This window comes from Meriones unguiculatus, chromosome 14 (assembly GCF_030254825.1).
Source record: "Meriones unguiculatus strain TT.TT164.6M chromosome 14, Bangor_MerUng_6.1, whole genome shotgun sequence".
Classification (NCBI taxonomy): Eukaryota; Metazoa; Chordata; class Mammalia; order Rodentia; family Muridae; genus Meriones; species Meriones unguiculatus.
The window spans coordinates 2,198,395-2,214,552 of NC_083361.1; the positions used below are offsets into that span (position 1 = coordinate 2,198,395).

At 44.6% G+C, this 16,158-nt stretch overlaps 1 protein-coding gene across 1 annotated transcript; it reads left to right on the forward strand.

Moving 5' to 3' along the window:
- Nucleotides 1-457: 457 nt before the first annotated feature.
- Nucleotides 458-14,346, forward strand: LOC110541208 (cytochrome P450 2B1). The gene is made up of 9 exons (XM_060366237.1): nt 458-628; nt 2,269-2,431; nt 2,570-2,719; nt 4,574-4,734; nt 5,500-5,676; nt 6,379-6,520; nt 8,920-9,107; nt 9,280-9,421; nt 13,985-14,346. The coding sequence occupies exons 1-9, from the start codon at nt 458-460 to the stop codon at nt 14,164-14,166; spliced, it is 1,476 nt and encodes a 491-aa protein (XP_060222220.1). The 3' UTR covers nt 14,167-14,346.
- Nucleotides 14,347-16,158: the final 1,812 nt, after the last annotated feature.

Genomic DNA, 16,158 nt, shown 5'->3' on the forward strand with positions numbered 1-16,158 from the left:
TACACAGAGACACTCTGTCTTAAAAAACCACCCAACACACAGACACGTGTCTACATGCAGATATATCCAAATGAAGCACATACATGCACATTCACATAAGAAGTGTCCTTCACATATGCAGCACACACACAGGTTTATCTGTTTATTCACAACAGACAAAACTGAACCGACATGTGCGCACCCGCCTCCAGAAATCAGAATGTGATACTCCCGACGCCCTCTGGTCCTGTGTATCTGTTTCATGGTGTCCTTGTCAACCCTTAGGGTACAGGTGAGAGAATAGGGAGTAAGAAGGTCACTCGCAGCCCAAGCAGGAAGTCTGGGTGCTCACACTCCTGAACAATGATTAAGTAGAGGTGGGAACAGGTGAAGTTGCATAACTGGGTGGAGACACGAGTTCATCATAAAAGATCCAGCTGGAGTGTGCAGTGCAGTCAACAGTGGTTAGAACAGGACAATGGAGCCCAGTGTCCTGCTTCTTTTCACTCTCTTTGTGGGCTTCTTGCTACTCTTAGTCAGGGGTCACCCAAAGACTCACGGCCACCTCCCACCAGGGCCTCGTCCCCTCCCCATCTTGGGGAACCTCTTACAGATGGACAGAGGCGGCCTCCTCTACTCCTTCATGCAGGTGAGACATGCACCAGGCCTGTGGGCTTAGCCCCGTGTTTGCTCGTGGAGTCACTGAGCAGGAAGAGCAAGGGACTCCTCCCAGGCTGTGGGTTCAGGTGGGAAGGTTGCTGAGTGGTGGTGAGATGCTGATGGCTGCTGCTCAGATGGCAGATGAGTCTTGTTCTGCTGGGATCCTGTGGAGTGCTGTGCTTGGAGCCTGAAAGGTGTAGAGGTGCTGAGCTGTAAGCGTGTAGAGTTTCACTCCTTGAAGCTTTTTTCCAGAAGAGAAAAAAATAGAAAGAAAAATGTCAGAGGTATCAACAATAGGTTTTGCTCCTGCCAACCAAAGAGATTAACCTGATGCATTCCAGGACAAGGGGGAGGAGACATCAGTCAGGAGGTGAGGTAGATAGATAAGAAGTACTTGTTACAAACACCATGCAGCATCCAAGCCAAGGACAGTGGCACTGTCTTTACCAGTCTCTGCATTGTTGCCGCACGGGTGGCATTCCATGTTGAATTACCAATTGTTTATTATGGCCTCCACTTCCCATTTAGAGAGCTGATACAGTGGCAACAATCTCAACTTCCTGCTACATTTTTGTTTTTAACAGATTACCTTCGTATATTCAGTGGTATATTCATTTATTTTATTTAGCTTTTGAGACAAGGTTGCCGTACTTTTCCCAGGCTAATCTTAAACTCATGATTCTCCTTCAAGTTTTATATACTATCATTTATCTAATCTTGGATCTTGTTTCATGGTTGCATAAGGTTTGATGGTGTGACCCCACCTAAAAACATAAATATGTCAACATCAAACATGTATAGAAAAAAATAAAATAAAAACCAAAAACATGAGCTTTTTCTTAGCATGATCCCCTGGGCACAGCATTGGGCACTGACCATATTCGTGGCCTTGAATTCCTATTAGATGTATTGAATCTAGACTCTGCAAAAAGTTGGGATGGGTTATTTGCAAACATTCAAGGGCTTTCAGCACTGGAGGGTTTTGATATCTCTGGGACAAATTCCCTCTAGATACCCAGAGACGGTTGTGCTGCGAGGTAGTTTTCCAATAGTTGGTACTGTAGTCATGATCACATCCAAGGACCAGCATCAGGGTCACTCTCCACCAACCCCAAGTAACCCCAGTGGGTGTGTCAAGTCCATTCTCTCTGAATGTGGTAGGAAGCAATGAACAGGTTGAAGCTGGGTCCCAGGAAGGATGGTTCTTGGATGAGATGACAAGAACAGATGCCAAGACTGCATGGTATGTACAAAGTTCTATATTTATATCTGTATCTAGATCTATACATAGATCTCTATTTAGATCTGTATCTATTTATTTTGTTTTCTGATAGGCCTTAGGTAGCCCAGACTAGCCTCCAATTGGATATATACTCCCCGAAGCTAGAATTATAATTATGTGTTTAGAGCCCTACCTCAACTCCACCATTGCTGTACTGATAAGAACTTCTAACCAACCAGTCCAGACCTGTTGGGTGGTAAACTAACCCTTCAACTCTTAGGACCTCAGAAGGGGAAGGGGGACCAGAGAAGAAGCTGCCTGTTTATTGCTCTGTATCTAAGTGTTTTAAAGTTTACCAACGAAGTTTGAGCTGACTAGCCACAACTCTGTGCTCTTATGGTTGGCAGCTTCGAGAAAAATATGGAGATGTGTTCACAGTGTACCTGGGACCAAGACCTGTGGTCATGTTGTGTGGGACAGAGGCCATTAGGGAAGCTCTGGTGGACCAAGCTGAGGCTTTCTCTGGCCGGGGGACAATCGCTGTGGTTGAGCCAATTGTACAGGGAAATGGTGAGACATGGTACAGGGTGGAGTGGTGCATGTGGTCCAGGAAGCTAAGTCTGAGGGGTGGAGACTGAGATGTGGGGAAGGATATAGGATTCTTTGAACTTCCAATGTAACCCATCAATACTTCCCCTACCTTCTTAGGTCTGATCTTTGCCAATGGGGAACGTTGGAAGACCCTTCGGCGATTCTCTCTAGCCACCATGAGGGACTTTGGGATGGGGAGGAGGAGTGTGGAGGAGCGGATAAAGGAGGAGGCCCAGTGTCTGGTGGAGGAACTGAGGAAAGCTCATGGTGAGTTTGGAGGATGGAAATAAAGGAAAACATGAGCATGCAGCCAAAAAAGGAGAAAGAGACACACAAGGGTAGGGAAAGAGAAAAGAGACAGAAGAGAGATTGGAGGTTCATGGGTAGGCATGAACAAAGATAGAGATACAGAAATACAGAAACAGAAAAAGAAAAGGGGATTATAATGTCCACAAATAACTCAGAGACATGGATTGCCCTTGGGGATAACTTGGGTACAGGAAAATCAATCTCAGAATTAATTTTATTTGTCAGTTGGGTATGTGGTGCACACTTGTCATCTCAGAACTCAGAAGGTGAGGCAAAATGGTATGAATTCAAGGTCAGTCCTGTCCACATTGTGAGTAGGTGAGTTATAGCGTGCTTCCATATAGAGTGGGCTTGAGGGTGTGTGGTTGTAATCTCAGCATCCAGAGGTGAAGGTGGGAGGCTGAGATTTTCAAGGTCACCTACTGCATATAGAGTTCAAGATCACTTAGATTAACCTTTCTCATGCCCTCTACACCCCACAATGGTCTTAGTCTAGTGATTCTCTCCACCCCACAATGGTCTTAGTCTAGTAATTCTCGACCTTCCTAATGCAAGGACCATTTATTGCAGTCTGTCATGTAGTAATGACGCTCAATCATAAAATTATTTTTGTTGCTACTTCATAACTGTGATTTTGTTCCTGTTATGAATTTTAATGTAAACATTTGTGTTTTGTTATGTTCTTAGGCAACTCCTGTGTTGTTTGTTATTTGGGGATGTTGCAACACAGAGGTTGAGAACCTCTGGTCTTAATCAAAGGCAAATGCAGAGCATAGGTAAATTAAGCAAAGGAAGCAGGAAGAACTGCAGGCTTGTTCTAAGCAGGGACTGTGGTTTCTCCCTTGCGCTTGCACTGGTGAGCAGCAGTGAGCACAGAGGTGGATGGGGAGTTTCACATTGGGAGAACTCAGAGGCACTTCTGGGTGCTTCAATATTCTTTATAACAAGGACATCTTGGTGACATGGATCTATGTTTACATCTCCATTTATTTACACAGGGTGTTTGCCATATCTTATTGACTCAGGAGATCTGAGATGTCAATGCAGAGGCAGGAGAGGAGGAAAGGTATAAAGACCAAGAAGAATGACAGGAAAATGGCATTATAGAGATGGAGGGGCCAGTGGAAGAGAAGCTTTAAGGCTAAGAGAAACTGACTAGCCTCAGGGAAGGATTTACAAAGCAATCGGAGTCTATAGACAAGCCAACCCGAGGAAGAGGTACAACAAGAGCCCAATACTCTTGGACTGATGCCAACCTTCCAACCACCAGGACTGAACCTGGCATACAAGGGTAGCAGGTGCTGATGGCTTCTGAGACACCACAGATCCAGAGAAGGGATAGAAGAAGAGTGGAAGATGGGAGTGGAGTGTGCAGGGCTTGTAAAGTCACACAGGCAAACCCTGAGCCCTTCTATGCTCCGTTCTTGCCAGTGGGAGGTAACTGTCAGCTCAGAGTCAGAATGGTGACCACAGGAGGGGAGGCTTCAAGTGTGCACACTGCCTTACACATGCTCTTTCTCAGCTCCCTAGGTCTGAATTCTGGCCCCAGTCATGAGTAGCCGTGATACCTTGGTGTAGTTAGCTATCATTTTTGTATGCTAACAGCACTGCATCTTATGTCCAATGTCGTGGAGAAATTAAATAAAAGGATGCATGGAGTGCTTAGAGGAGGGCTTGGTGCTACTGTGGTTAGCTGCTATTTCTGTTCTTTCAGCAGTGAGTGGTGGAAGCAGCCTCAAAAGATGGCAAAGAATTCAAATAATACACTGGATTCATATCTCCTATCTCCTGTCCTGCCTCCTTATCCTCCAGGAGCACCCTTGGATCCCACGTTTCTCTTCCAGTGCATCACAGCCAACATCATCTGCTCCATTGTCTTTGGAGAGCGCTTTGACTACAAAGACCGCCAGTTCCTGCGCCTGCTGGACCTGCTGTATCAGACCATTTCATTCATGAGCTCATTCTCCAGCCAGGTCACTGGGTGGGAAGACAGAAGAATCCAGGGCAGAGGAAACAAGCAGCTGCTTTGTGGGTGAAGAAGGCAGTACTTTACTGCTGGAAGAAAGGCCAAGACAACAGGGAGAGACAAGGGGGCTGAGACCTGGAGACAGGAGAGAGCATGGTTAACAGAGCAGAGAGACCTGAATGTAGAACTGCAAAACCATGCAGACAGGAAGAAAGTGATGACATGGGTGGTGCAGCTGTCGCTCAGAGGACAGATGACTTTGGTTTTGTGCATGAGGCCCTCAGATCCTCCCTAGCACTGTCTGTCCCCAGTGTGGCGGTATACAACACATGAAATTCCAGCACTTTCGTGGTAGAGGCTGGGTGATTAGAAATTCATAAGTAGGCACTACATTCGGCCACATACTGAGTTTGAGGTTAGTTTTGCATAAATGACACTCTGTGTCCAAAAAACCCCCCACAAATTAAAACAAACAATGACAAAACAGCAATAGGGGATTCGGAGAAAGAGCAGATGAAAAGAAAAAGGAGATACAAAGAATATAAGACAAAGGTTAGAGACAGATTTACAGACAGAGTTCCAAAATATTCATGTGTATAGTGTACATATATGAAGAGTCTCTCTCTCTCTCTCTCTCTCTCTCTCTCTCTCTCTCTCTGTGTGTGTGTGTGTGTGTGTGTGTGCGTGTTCAGGAAATCTGAATACCTAAGAGCAGTGCCCACTTCTGAGACCTGATAGCTCTAGTGACCCCCTGGGGTTTTCTTTCCTGCAGGTGTTTGAGCTCTTCTCTGGCTTCCTGAAGTACTTTCCTGGTGTCCACAGACAAATATCAAAAAACCTGCAGGAAATTGTCAGCTACATGGGCCACAGTGTGGAGAAACACAGGGCAACCTTGGATCCCAGTGCTCCACGAGACTTCATCGATACCTACCTTCTACGCATGGAGAAGGTAAGCCCTGAATGGCTGAAAGAAAGGATGGGGGAGAGTGAAGGATGGGAGTGTGATCAGAGGAAAGGAGGGAGGGGGAGACAAAGGATGGTGAGGAAAGACAGGAAAATGGAGTGAAGGAGATGCAGAAGCAAATGGAAGAAAAGAGAAAGGGAGGATAAATTGAAATAACAAAAGAGTGAAGGGTCATGGCTGGGGAATAAACACAGTTTCAGAAAAAGATAAAAAAACAGACAAGACCACAAAATCTGGTCTGCAGAGATGGCTCACAGTTTACAAACACTGTGTCTGCTATGGCAGAGACCTTAGTTACTGTCCCCAAACCTATGTTGGTCAGCTCATAACTACATGTAAATCCAGTTCCAGGGGCTCCTACATGGTCTCCTGGCTTTTCTGGCCAACACACACACACATATACCAGGCAGACACCCACACTCACATACTCATAAATAAATATAAATCTTTTTTTAAAGACCTGGGAATGACAAGAAACAAGAAGTGGGAAAGATTCTAAAGAGTCAGATGAAGATACAATAAAAAGAGCCTAAGAGGCAAAGAGGTAAATGGTGTGAAGTTTTGAGAAGAGAAATTCCAAGTGGTCAATATAGTGAGACAGAAAGACAGTGACCAGAAATGCATGTGCATCTCCCTGCAAGGACCCAGCCACTCCTGACCCTCCCTTCTCTCTCCATCTGGAACCAGGAGAAGTCCAACCAACACACAGAGTTCCACCTCCAGAACCTCGTCATCTCCCTGCTCTCTCTCTTCTTTGCTGGCACCGAGACCAGCAGCACCACACTCCGCTATGGCTTCCTGCTCATGCTCAAGTTCCCCCATGTAGCAGGTGAGCCACAGGTGGACAGTGGGGGATGGTCTATATCCCCTTTTGCTGCAGAGGTTTGTGTGGATGAGAGAGACATGGGCCTCTTAAATCTGAAACTTGGAAGGCTTTGATCTACTTCTAAACTAAGGTACTGCTGTGGTTGGCATGTGAATGAATACTGAGCCATTTTCTGTTGTTTCTCCTATCACTTAATGGTTGGTCCATCAACCTTTCACCAATCCATCCATCTATTCATTCATCTGTCCATCCATCTATCCATCCTTCCTTCTTTCCTTCTGTCTTTACATCTATCCATTCACTCATCTTTCTATCCATCCACTGGTTCATCCATTTACCCATTTTATTCATTTATCCACTCATCAATTATCCATCTGTTGTTTTGAAGAATAAAAATTCCAACTGTTTGATTTTTCCAATGAAGACTCAGGAGTTAGATGTTGGGGTGAAGACCTGCTATTACAGAGAGACAGAGAAATCACCTAGCTGACCTTCCTACTCAGCTCAAGTCCTGAAAAGAAGAAGCCAAAAAGCCAAAAGCCTAAAGCTTGCTAGCTTGCTCAGCTGATGGCCAGGAGGAAAAAGCCAAAGAGCTAAAGAGCTCTTTCTTCTCCACACTGTCCTAAATACTCATTAACTCAAACTCCCTCCTTCTTACTTAATCCCTGTCAGCTGGTTTCCTGCTCTGTCTCTTGACCTATGGTTAAATTTGTTAAATCCTGTGTACAGAAACTTCTTGTATTAGAGGTGTGCTAAGGCTGAGCCACACCATAATCATCTATTTACAATAAACAGGAACAGGAAGGTCTTGGAATAAAGGTGTTTGTTAGGGCTGAACCACACCAAACAAAAAATGGGTTCACAACCTCAGGATTCACAATGGGATCAAATATCCTGTTACATACATACATACATACATACATACATACATACATACATACATTTCTCCATTTTCTTCCACCCATCCATCAATATACCCACTCACCCACTCATATAGTCATCTGCACATCTTCTCTTTATCCATAGATTATTAATCCTTGATTCTTTTATCTCTGATTCATCCAAGGATATCTATTTTACTCATTCATTTGAAGTAATCAATTCATGAGTTTTACACCTTGATCAGGGATTGATGAGTAAGCTATTTGTCACTGATTCATGGCTTCACTCATATACAGATCTTTTCATTTCTTAATCCTTCCTATTGGCATTTGTCTTCATTCTTCATGTGTCCATCCATTCCTCCACATATCCAATTAATAAATGACTCATTTACCTGTGATTATTTATTACTCAATACAGTTATCTGTTAATTCCTATATTTACCCTTTTATTATTCACATATTCCTTCATTAAATTTAACATTCACTTGATTATAAATTAGTTGTGTTAATTGATTTGTGTAGGAACCATTTAGTGATATACTGATTGATGATTGTAACAAGTGATAAGTGTAATATATTCATCAAATTTTTGTTAGATCATTTCTATCACTCATTAATTCTTCCTTTCATTAACTAATTCATCCCTTTCATGGTTGACATATATACTCACATTTCAAAAACTTAAAAATGAGTTGATGTCATTGTGATGCCACAGTTCATGTGTAGAAATGAGAGGACAACTCTGTGCATTTGTTCTTTTCTTCCACCTGTGCATGGGTTCCGGGTTTCAGGAGGACAGGCTTGCAGGTCAAGTGCATTTAATGGTTGAGGCATTTCATCAGCCAATATATTCATATGCTCTATGAAGTTATATGTAGATTAATTTATTTCCCTTTTATTCTTAAAAGCATAGTCTCAGATTCATAGCCTGGATTTAAACTTTTTGTTTTAATTTAATGTGCATTGGTGTTTTGCTTGCATATATGACTGTGTGAGGGTGTCAGATCTACTGGCCTGGAGTTACAGTGTCATCTGCCATGTGGGTGCTAGGAAATGAATGTGGGTCCTCTGGAAGACAAGCCAGTGCTCTTAACCATTGAGCCATCTCTCCAGCCTCCTGGATTTTTAAATATAAATTCGATGCAAAATGTGTGTGTGTATGTGTGTGTAGACCTGTGCACGCAGGAATACAACTTATTACATTCTTGCCTTTTCTCTTTCCAGTCCTTGCTCCAGATTGACAAGTTGAATGGCCTTTGCTGTAAAACATACAGCAAACGTACTTGCTCTGTTTATAAGCAAGGTGGGAGCATGTTGAGAGAGACTCTATAGTGCTCTGAGTGCGGCTGGAGAGACGGGGCTGGAGAGGAGCACAGGTGTGCACAGCAGCTCGCACTGGTCTTTCTCGCAGTCTCCTTGCTCTACACTCATCCTGGGTCATTGCCTCCCAGAAAGCAGGCCCATTGTGCATTGCCCCAGGGAAAGGGACATTGTCCATTGTCTCCCTTTTCTGTGCAGAGAAAGTCCAAAAGGAGATCGATCAGGTGATCGGCTCACACCGCCTACCAACCCTTGATGACCGCATCAAAATGCCATACACCGAGGCAGTCATCCATGAGATTCAGAGATTTTCAGACATTATTCCACTTGGTCTGCCACACAAAGTCACCAAAGACACAGAGTTTCGAGGGTACCTGCTCCCCAAGGTGAGAGCAGCTGTGATTCCTCATCTCTACTTCATGAGTGTCCTCATTCCCTTCAATCCTAGAAACAGACTGTTTGTGGCTTCCCAGATTTCCCTCTGTCTTATTGATTGATTGACTGTTTGCATATGGGGGTCTGGGTATGTTATCTCTGAATTTTGTAACTCCCTCCTAGAACACTGAAGTGTACCCCATCCTGAGTTCAGCTCTCCGTGACCCACAGTACTTTGAACAGCCAGACACCTTCAATCCTGACCACTTCCTGGATGCCAATGGAGCACTGAAGAAAAATGAAGCTTTTCTGCCCTTCTCCACAGGTGAGACAGACGAGTGATTTCTTTCCCAGACACCAGAGGGTAGGCCCAGCCTCCGGGACACAAACAGAAATAGGTCTGTGTTTACTGAGTCTATTCCAGCTGCTTTCCGTGAACCATCCCATTTACCCTGCCAAAGCCCCATGAGGGGGCTCTGGAACTAAAGAATCATCCTGGTCAGGAGGACTTTAGGGCAGAATGTAAAAGCCTCTCAACTTGAGCAAAGTCATTTTCTTAAGAAACAACAGCTAACATCACCTATGAACACTGGGTAGGGTCTTGATGGCTGGGAAGGAATTAATCTGTGAGCACTGAGGAGATGGCACATGTCTTGACATGCTTGTTTATTTGCATTAAATACTCTTTGGATTGTTAAATTGCAAGTGAAATCAAGATTACTAGCATTATTTGAGCAAAGAAACCATTGATGCTGGATAATATCCTGAACCAGAGAAAATTCAGAGTTACAGCACACACTGGTGTTGGCAGGTGGTGTCTATAGACAAAAGAGGATATACACAGAGCTTAGTTGATGCCAGCTCCACCCTTGCCGTACTTGGCCTTGCTGGAGTAGTTGGCAACCTGAGATTGGTGCCCTGCTATGCTACTTGCCAGCACAAGAGTTACTTGTTGGTGCAATACAACCTCAACTCAGTTTTCAGTTCACTACTAACAAAGTGTGGTATGTTGTTGTTGTTGTTGTTGTATATATGGGCAGCTTCATGCCAAATTGAATTCATTTAACAAGGTCTAGCCATTTATTTATCTAGATAGATTTCTCGTCTTTGGGGAAAACGAAAAGTCCAAGAAAGAACTTCTTAGATCTTCTCATTCTAATGATTGAACTTTGCAAATGTTAGGCAGGGGCTGTACCACTGAGCCACACCCCAGCCCCTCACTGGGGATTCCAGGCAGGGGCTGTACTACTGAGCCACACCCCAGCCCCTCACTGGGGGATTCTAGGCAGGGGCTCCACCACTGAACACACCCAGCCCCTCACTGGGGGACTCTAGGCAGGAGCTCTACTGACGGAGCCCACTGGCAAAGTGGAACAGAACCTGAGTGGGGAATGAGTATTGAAAGAAACAAAGGAAGACACAAGGGATCAGCTCAAGAGGACCATCAGTGAATACTGCAGCCCTGAGTTTATTCAACAGCTTGTTTTTATAGGAAAAGCAAAACAAGGCACATCAATACAAGAAAAGAGTTCATGGAGCAGCCAAACTTGTTTCCTTAGACCACCTCTCTGTATAGCAGAAATGGTCCAAGGTCACACAAACAAGTTAAAGGAACTTAGCAAAACATCCTGCTTATCTCTGTTTCAAGGTAAAGGCCAGGCAAAAGCATGTTTTTTTGCTGAAAACTCAGTAACAAAGTGTCTTGCCAAGAAAGTAACTGTCCATACTCTACCATTGAGCTGTGTCCCCAGCCCCTCACTGGGGCATTTCAGGCAGAGGTTCTACCGCTGAGCTAGCTTCCAGCTCCTCTCTGGGGAATTCTAGTGAAAGGGTTAGGCTAACTTTGTAACCTATATGTCTTCTAAAGCCTATAGTTTTGAGTTTTAGGTCCAGGTTAAGCTAAAGCCTCTTAGTACCTTTCCAGAGAGTAAAGAAATGTGACCCTATCTGTGAGGACAAATATAAAAAAAGGGCAAGCAAGCAATGACCTTCACTCAGCAAAAGAAGGACCAGACCCTTGTCCTTGAGATAGCGTTTCTTAGCAACAAACCTAGACTTCTTCTGAGTAGCTTTTGACCTCCAGCCAAGAGTCCGCAGCCCCTAATCTTCAAGGATGAGCTAACCACCCCCACCTTAAGTTGCAGCTGCATCCACACTTGGCAGGACTGGCCAAGCTTGAGCATCTAAGCCTAACCAATTATCTTACTTTATAGCTTCCTCATCCAATCTTAAATTGCCAAAACTACAACTTCAAATCTCCCGCAATTTTTCTTTTAAAAACCTAAAGGCCTTTGTCTCCCGGTGCCACTCTTTGCTGACCAGCGGGGGTGACCCCATTGTACAATGGTAAATAAACCTCTTGCTTTTGCAACGAGTCTTGGTCTGGGGGAGTTTCTGGGAAGGGCGCGATTGAACTCCTGAGCTGTGAGACCCCAGGTCTTACACTAGCAGATGATCTACCAAGCCATATAGCTAGGAAAAACTGTCTAGAGTTGACTGTCACTAGTGACTCCAGTGATGCAGGATCAGCAACCTCTGACATAGCCTATATATTGTCTTTCTTCCTTCCTTAATCCTTATCCAGTGTGGGAACATGTAAAGAAATGGGATAAATGTGAATTTCTATATTCCATAGCTGTAGATGTGTAGGTGATAGAGAGGTAATGAAATTGAAACAGATCTCAACAGAAGTGCACAGTGAGACCAGGACAAGGTGTACTGTTCAGTGTTGAGTGTCAACATGACAATCTAGAATCATCTGAGAAGAGAGTTTCATTTGAGGAATTGCCTACATTAGCATAGTCTGTGGGCGTTTTTATTGATTGTTAATTGATATAGGAAGGCGCAGCCCTTTGTGGGTGGCATTATTCCTTGTCTGAGGCCTGACCTGTGTAAGAGATACAAGGTCTAAACTGAGCTCCAAGGAAGAGGCATGCTCTTGAGTGTGAATTTGTGACCAGCTGTCTGCAGCTCTTGTTTCTTTAACTTCTCTGGAATGACAGTCAGTAATCTTGAATCATAAGTCAGAGGGAAGCCCTTTCCGCCTTGCCTATGTTAATTTTGTCAGGATATTTGTCACAAAAACAGAACTGAAATCAGGACACAAGAAGTCCATGACAGGAAGAGGCATTTTAAAAGTGATACACAGTGAAAGAAGACACTAGAAGAAGGGGGAGGGAGAGGTGTAATAAGAAGGTGACAGTATAAGCACAGAAGAGAGGGGGGTACTGGAAAATGAAGAGGGGAGGAGAAGAATAAAAATAGATCAAAGGGACATAAAGAGGAAGATACTGAATGAACAAGTAACAAGGAAAGGATGGAGAGAGAGAGAAATAGAAAGTTCAGACAGAAATAGACAGGAAAGAAAATAATGTCTGGTGGGTAAAAAGATATAGGTAGGTTGACTGCCCTGGTCCACAAGAAAAAAAAAATGGCCCACAAGAAAAAAAATGGAGCCAAAAAGTGTTAGAGCCAAAGAGACATGGAAGGTGTCCAAATCACCAGCCCCAGGCATGGGGATGTAGTGTTGGAAGTGAGATAAGTCATTAAGCTGTTCTGGAAAAATCTGGGTCACAGAACCAGTTCTAGGAGAACTGTCTCAGAGAGCTGCTCCACAAATATCCAAGCTCATGTCACCTAAATTCTGGAAAGGAGAGGCCCAAAGGGATGGGGTGCTTTTCCTAATGACTCCCACACCAGCACCATTTCTCAACAACCTGGAGCACAGGTTTCAGGGACATCCCTCCTGCACCTGAGGCCCCAGGCAATCGGTTGCAGATAAAGAGTCACTTAGGTACTGGAGCAGGCAAGGGTGCCTCTGCCTGCACTTTCAGGCTCCCATTGCTTTGCAGTGCTCCATACCTGGGGTTATAAACCAGCAAGGGCTCCCCATACCTCTGAGAACCCAGTGGGTGCCATGGACACTTTGTCATATGCACCTGCCCATTCTCAATTGTATGAACCATTGTGATTGGGAACTTGTTCAAGTTCATTGGTCTAGGACTGAGATCAGAAAAGAGGGTAGTGAGAGGAGATCCAGGGGCCTCTTCTACACACCCACATAAGCAGACAACACATATAGGTGCCTTTCCTTCTTTCTATCTTTCTTTCTTTCTTTCTTTCTTTCTTTCTTTCTTTCTTTCTTTCTTTCTTTCTTTCTTTCTCTTTCTTCCCTCCCTCCCTCCCTCCCTCCCTCCCTCCCTCCCTTCTTTCTTTCTTTCTTTCTTTCTTTCTTTCTTTCTTTCTTTTTCTTCCTTCTTCCCCTCCTCTCTCACCCTGCCTTCTCTCCTCCTCCTCCTCCTCCTCCTCCTCCTCCTCCTCCCCTTCCTTTTCCTCCTGTTTTTGTTTTTAAAGATGGGGTCTTGCTATACAGCCCAGGGAGTTTTGAACTCATGGTTCATCTGCATCAACTTTTCCCCTCATGCTGGGATTACAGGCATGCGCCATCATGTCCGGCCCATATATAATTACTGATACCAGCTAGGTGTCAGCTTAAGATTCCTTACAAACATCTTTGTGCTCACAGTAGCCTTGTGAACTTTTGAGAGAAATTAAGACTACTAAAGATGTCATATTATAAATGTTCACACCCACTTACCCACCTGTCTACACTAAATTTCAAGTTGGTCCTTACTCCCTCTGGGGCAATGGATGCTTTGGAAATTCAACTCTGTCACAAGTAAATGCTGCCCATCCACCAAATATTTTACAAGTTTTTTTTTTTTTTTGAGGTTTTGGGGGGTTTCTTTATATGCTCTTAAAACTGTAGGTGAAGGGGCAAACTCACACTTACTCATTGCAATAGCCACAGCTGTCTGGTTTATACAGATACAGTATACAGGTTGTATATGGCCCTCAGACTCACATGACTTGTTCTCTGTGCCCACAGGAAAGCGCATGTGTCTTGGTGAAGGAATTGCCCGCAATGAATTGTTCCTTTTCTTTACCTCCATCCTCCAGAACTTCTCTGTGGCCAGCCCCGTGGATCCTAAGGACATTGTCCTCACTCCCATGGATGGTGGTGTAAGCAAAATACCCCCAACATACCAGATTCACTTCTTGTCCCGCTGAACTGGCTGAGAGAAGTCAGGGGGAGGGGTGGAATTTCAGTCCTCAAGAGTCCCTGTTTCTGTCTATCAAGGGAATTGTGCTCTGCGCTGTGAATGGAACTGGAAAAACCAGTCAAGCGTCTTTCTTGGTGTCTGGGCAGAGCTGGGGGCCACAGCTTGTCAGAGTCATAGTCCCTACTTAGGGGCAGTCTGTGCTCCCATGATCTGTGCTAATGGACTGGATATGGTCGCTCTTAAGTCTTCTCCATCATGGTCCCATGTATTGGGTCTTAGGAACATGACCCCCTTTACAGATGAGTAACAGGCCACGCCATGACATCACACTGCTAGTGAGTGGGGGAGCAGGATCACACTGTGAGTCTAGAGCGACCTCTTTGCTACAGACCTTCTCCTCCCTACTTGTGTTTAAATTGAGATGAAATTCATATAACAAAGCTGACTAATTATTTTGGGGGGGTTGTATTTTGAGATAGAGTCTTACATAGCTCAGGCCAGGCTCATGCTAGGATCTTTGGATCCTCTATGCATCCAAAGATGACTTGAACTCTGGATCTGTTTCCCGGTGCTGGCATTATAGGCACATGAACCTACATCCAGATGTTAAATTAGGATTTAGCCTTTATATTAAAATGTCTTTTAATTTATTCACAAGACTTGTACAACTACAGTATTTAATTCCAGGTGTTCTGCCACAGTTAACCACCACCCACAAGCCCCAATCTGTTAAGAAATCACTCCCTAGTCCCCTCTCTCATAGCCCCTGTGCACAGCCTGATTTCTGCATCAATCAACTTGCTTGACTGATGTGTATTATCTCGAGGCCGACAATGTGCCATCTTCTGTGCCAAGCGTCCTTCGTGTCACCTCACGTTTCAGGTTCCTGTGCTGTGCAGGCCACACTCACAGCTTCGCAGGCCTCCCCAGTCTCTTTCTCAGTGTCCCCTCTCTGCTTTTTTTTTCTAGACAAGGACCTCCTCAGTCCTCGGCCCCTGAGCTATGTGACCTACTTAGATTCTCTTACACTGTGCTTTAAGCCTTCCAAGGATCTTATAAATACACAAAGCCTTCTTCCCTATCAGAAGAGGCTCCCGGCTAGGTTTCTGTTTGGGTGTGGAGGTTGCTTGTTTGTTGAGACAGGATCTCACTATGCAGCTCTGGCTGGTCTTGAACTCACAAAAATCTATCTGCCTCAGCCTCCTGAGTACTGGGATTAAAAATTTGTGCCACCACACCCTGCTTAAACACTGCTGGTTTTTTGTTTTTCTGTATTTGTTTGTTTGTTTGTTTGGTGTGTGTATGTGTGTGTGTCGGTGTTTTGTCGGCATGGATGTGAGTGTCTGGTGCCCATGGAGGACAGAAGAGGACATCTGATTCCTTGGGATAGAGTTACTAATGGTTGTGAACCACCATGTGGGTGCTTGGCATTGAACCTGGGTCTTCTAGAAGAGCAGCCAGTGCTCTTAATCACTGAGCCATCTTTTCAGCCCTATTTTTGTATATATTACCAGATATTACCAGACACCTATGGGTTTTCTCAGAAGGTCTTTTGCTGAGAGCTTTTCCATCAAATTCATGCCAGGTTTGGGAATGTCCAGCCTATTGTCTTGTTCACTGCTGTATTGTGAGCACATGGACCAGCCGGTGGCTGATGCCAGATGTTCAAGGAAGGAAACAGTGTATGCAAAACCAACCACCCGACTCTCCCATTGTGTGGCCAGACCCATCACTACTCTATCTCACCTTCTTACAATGCCCACAATTAATCCCTGTCCCCAAAGGGTCTGGATTTGCCCCAGTTCGGCAATCCATCTGATCCTGATCCTTCTTGCTGTTTTGCCACTTCCTAAGGTAAGTGGTCCGGAGCCACAGTTTCATTGGCACCACCTGAAACTCGGCCTCCATACACCACACTGTTGGGACCCACACGCTCCCTCAAAGGAAGTGTTATTTATTTAATATCCACATATACGATGAGATTTCCAACCAGCCATTG

Coding starts and splice junctions, on each gene's coding strand:
- LOC110541208 (XM_060366237.1), top strand. CDS start 458: ATGGAGCCCAGTGTCCTGCTTCTTTTCACTCTCTTTGTGGGCTTCTTG. Junction 2,720..4,573: donor GGAACTGAGGAAAGCTCATG/GTGAGTTTGGAG, acceptor CTTATCCTCCAG/GAGCACCCTTGGATCCCACG. Junction 4,735..5,499: donor TGAGCTCATTCTCCAGCCAG/GTCACTGGGTGG, acceptor TCTTTCCTGCAG/GTGTTTGAGCTCTTCTCTGG.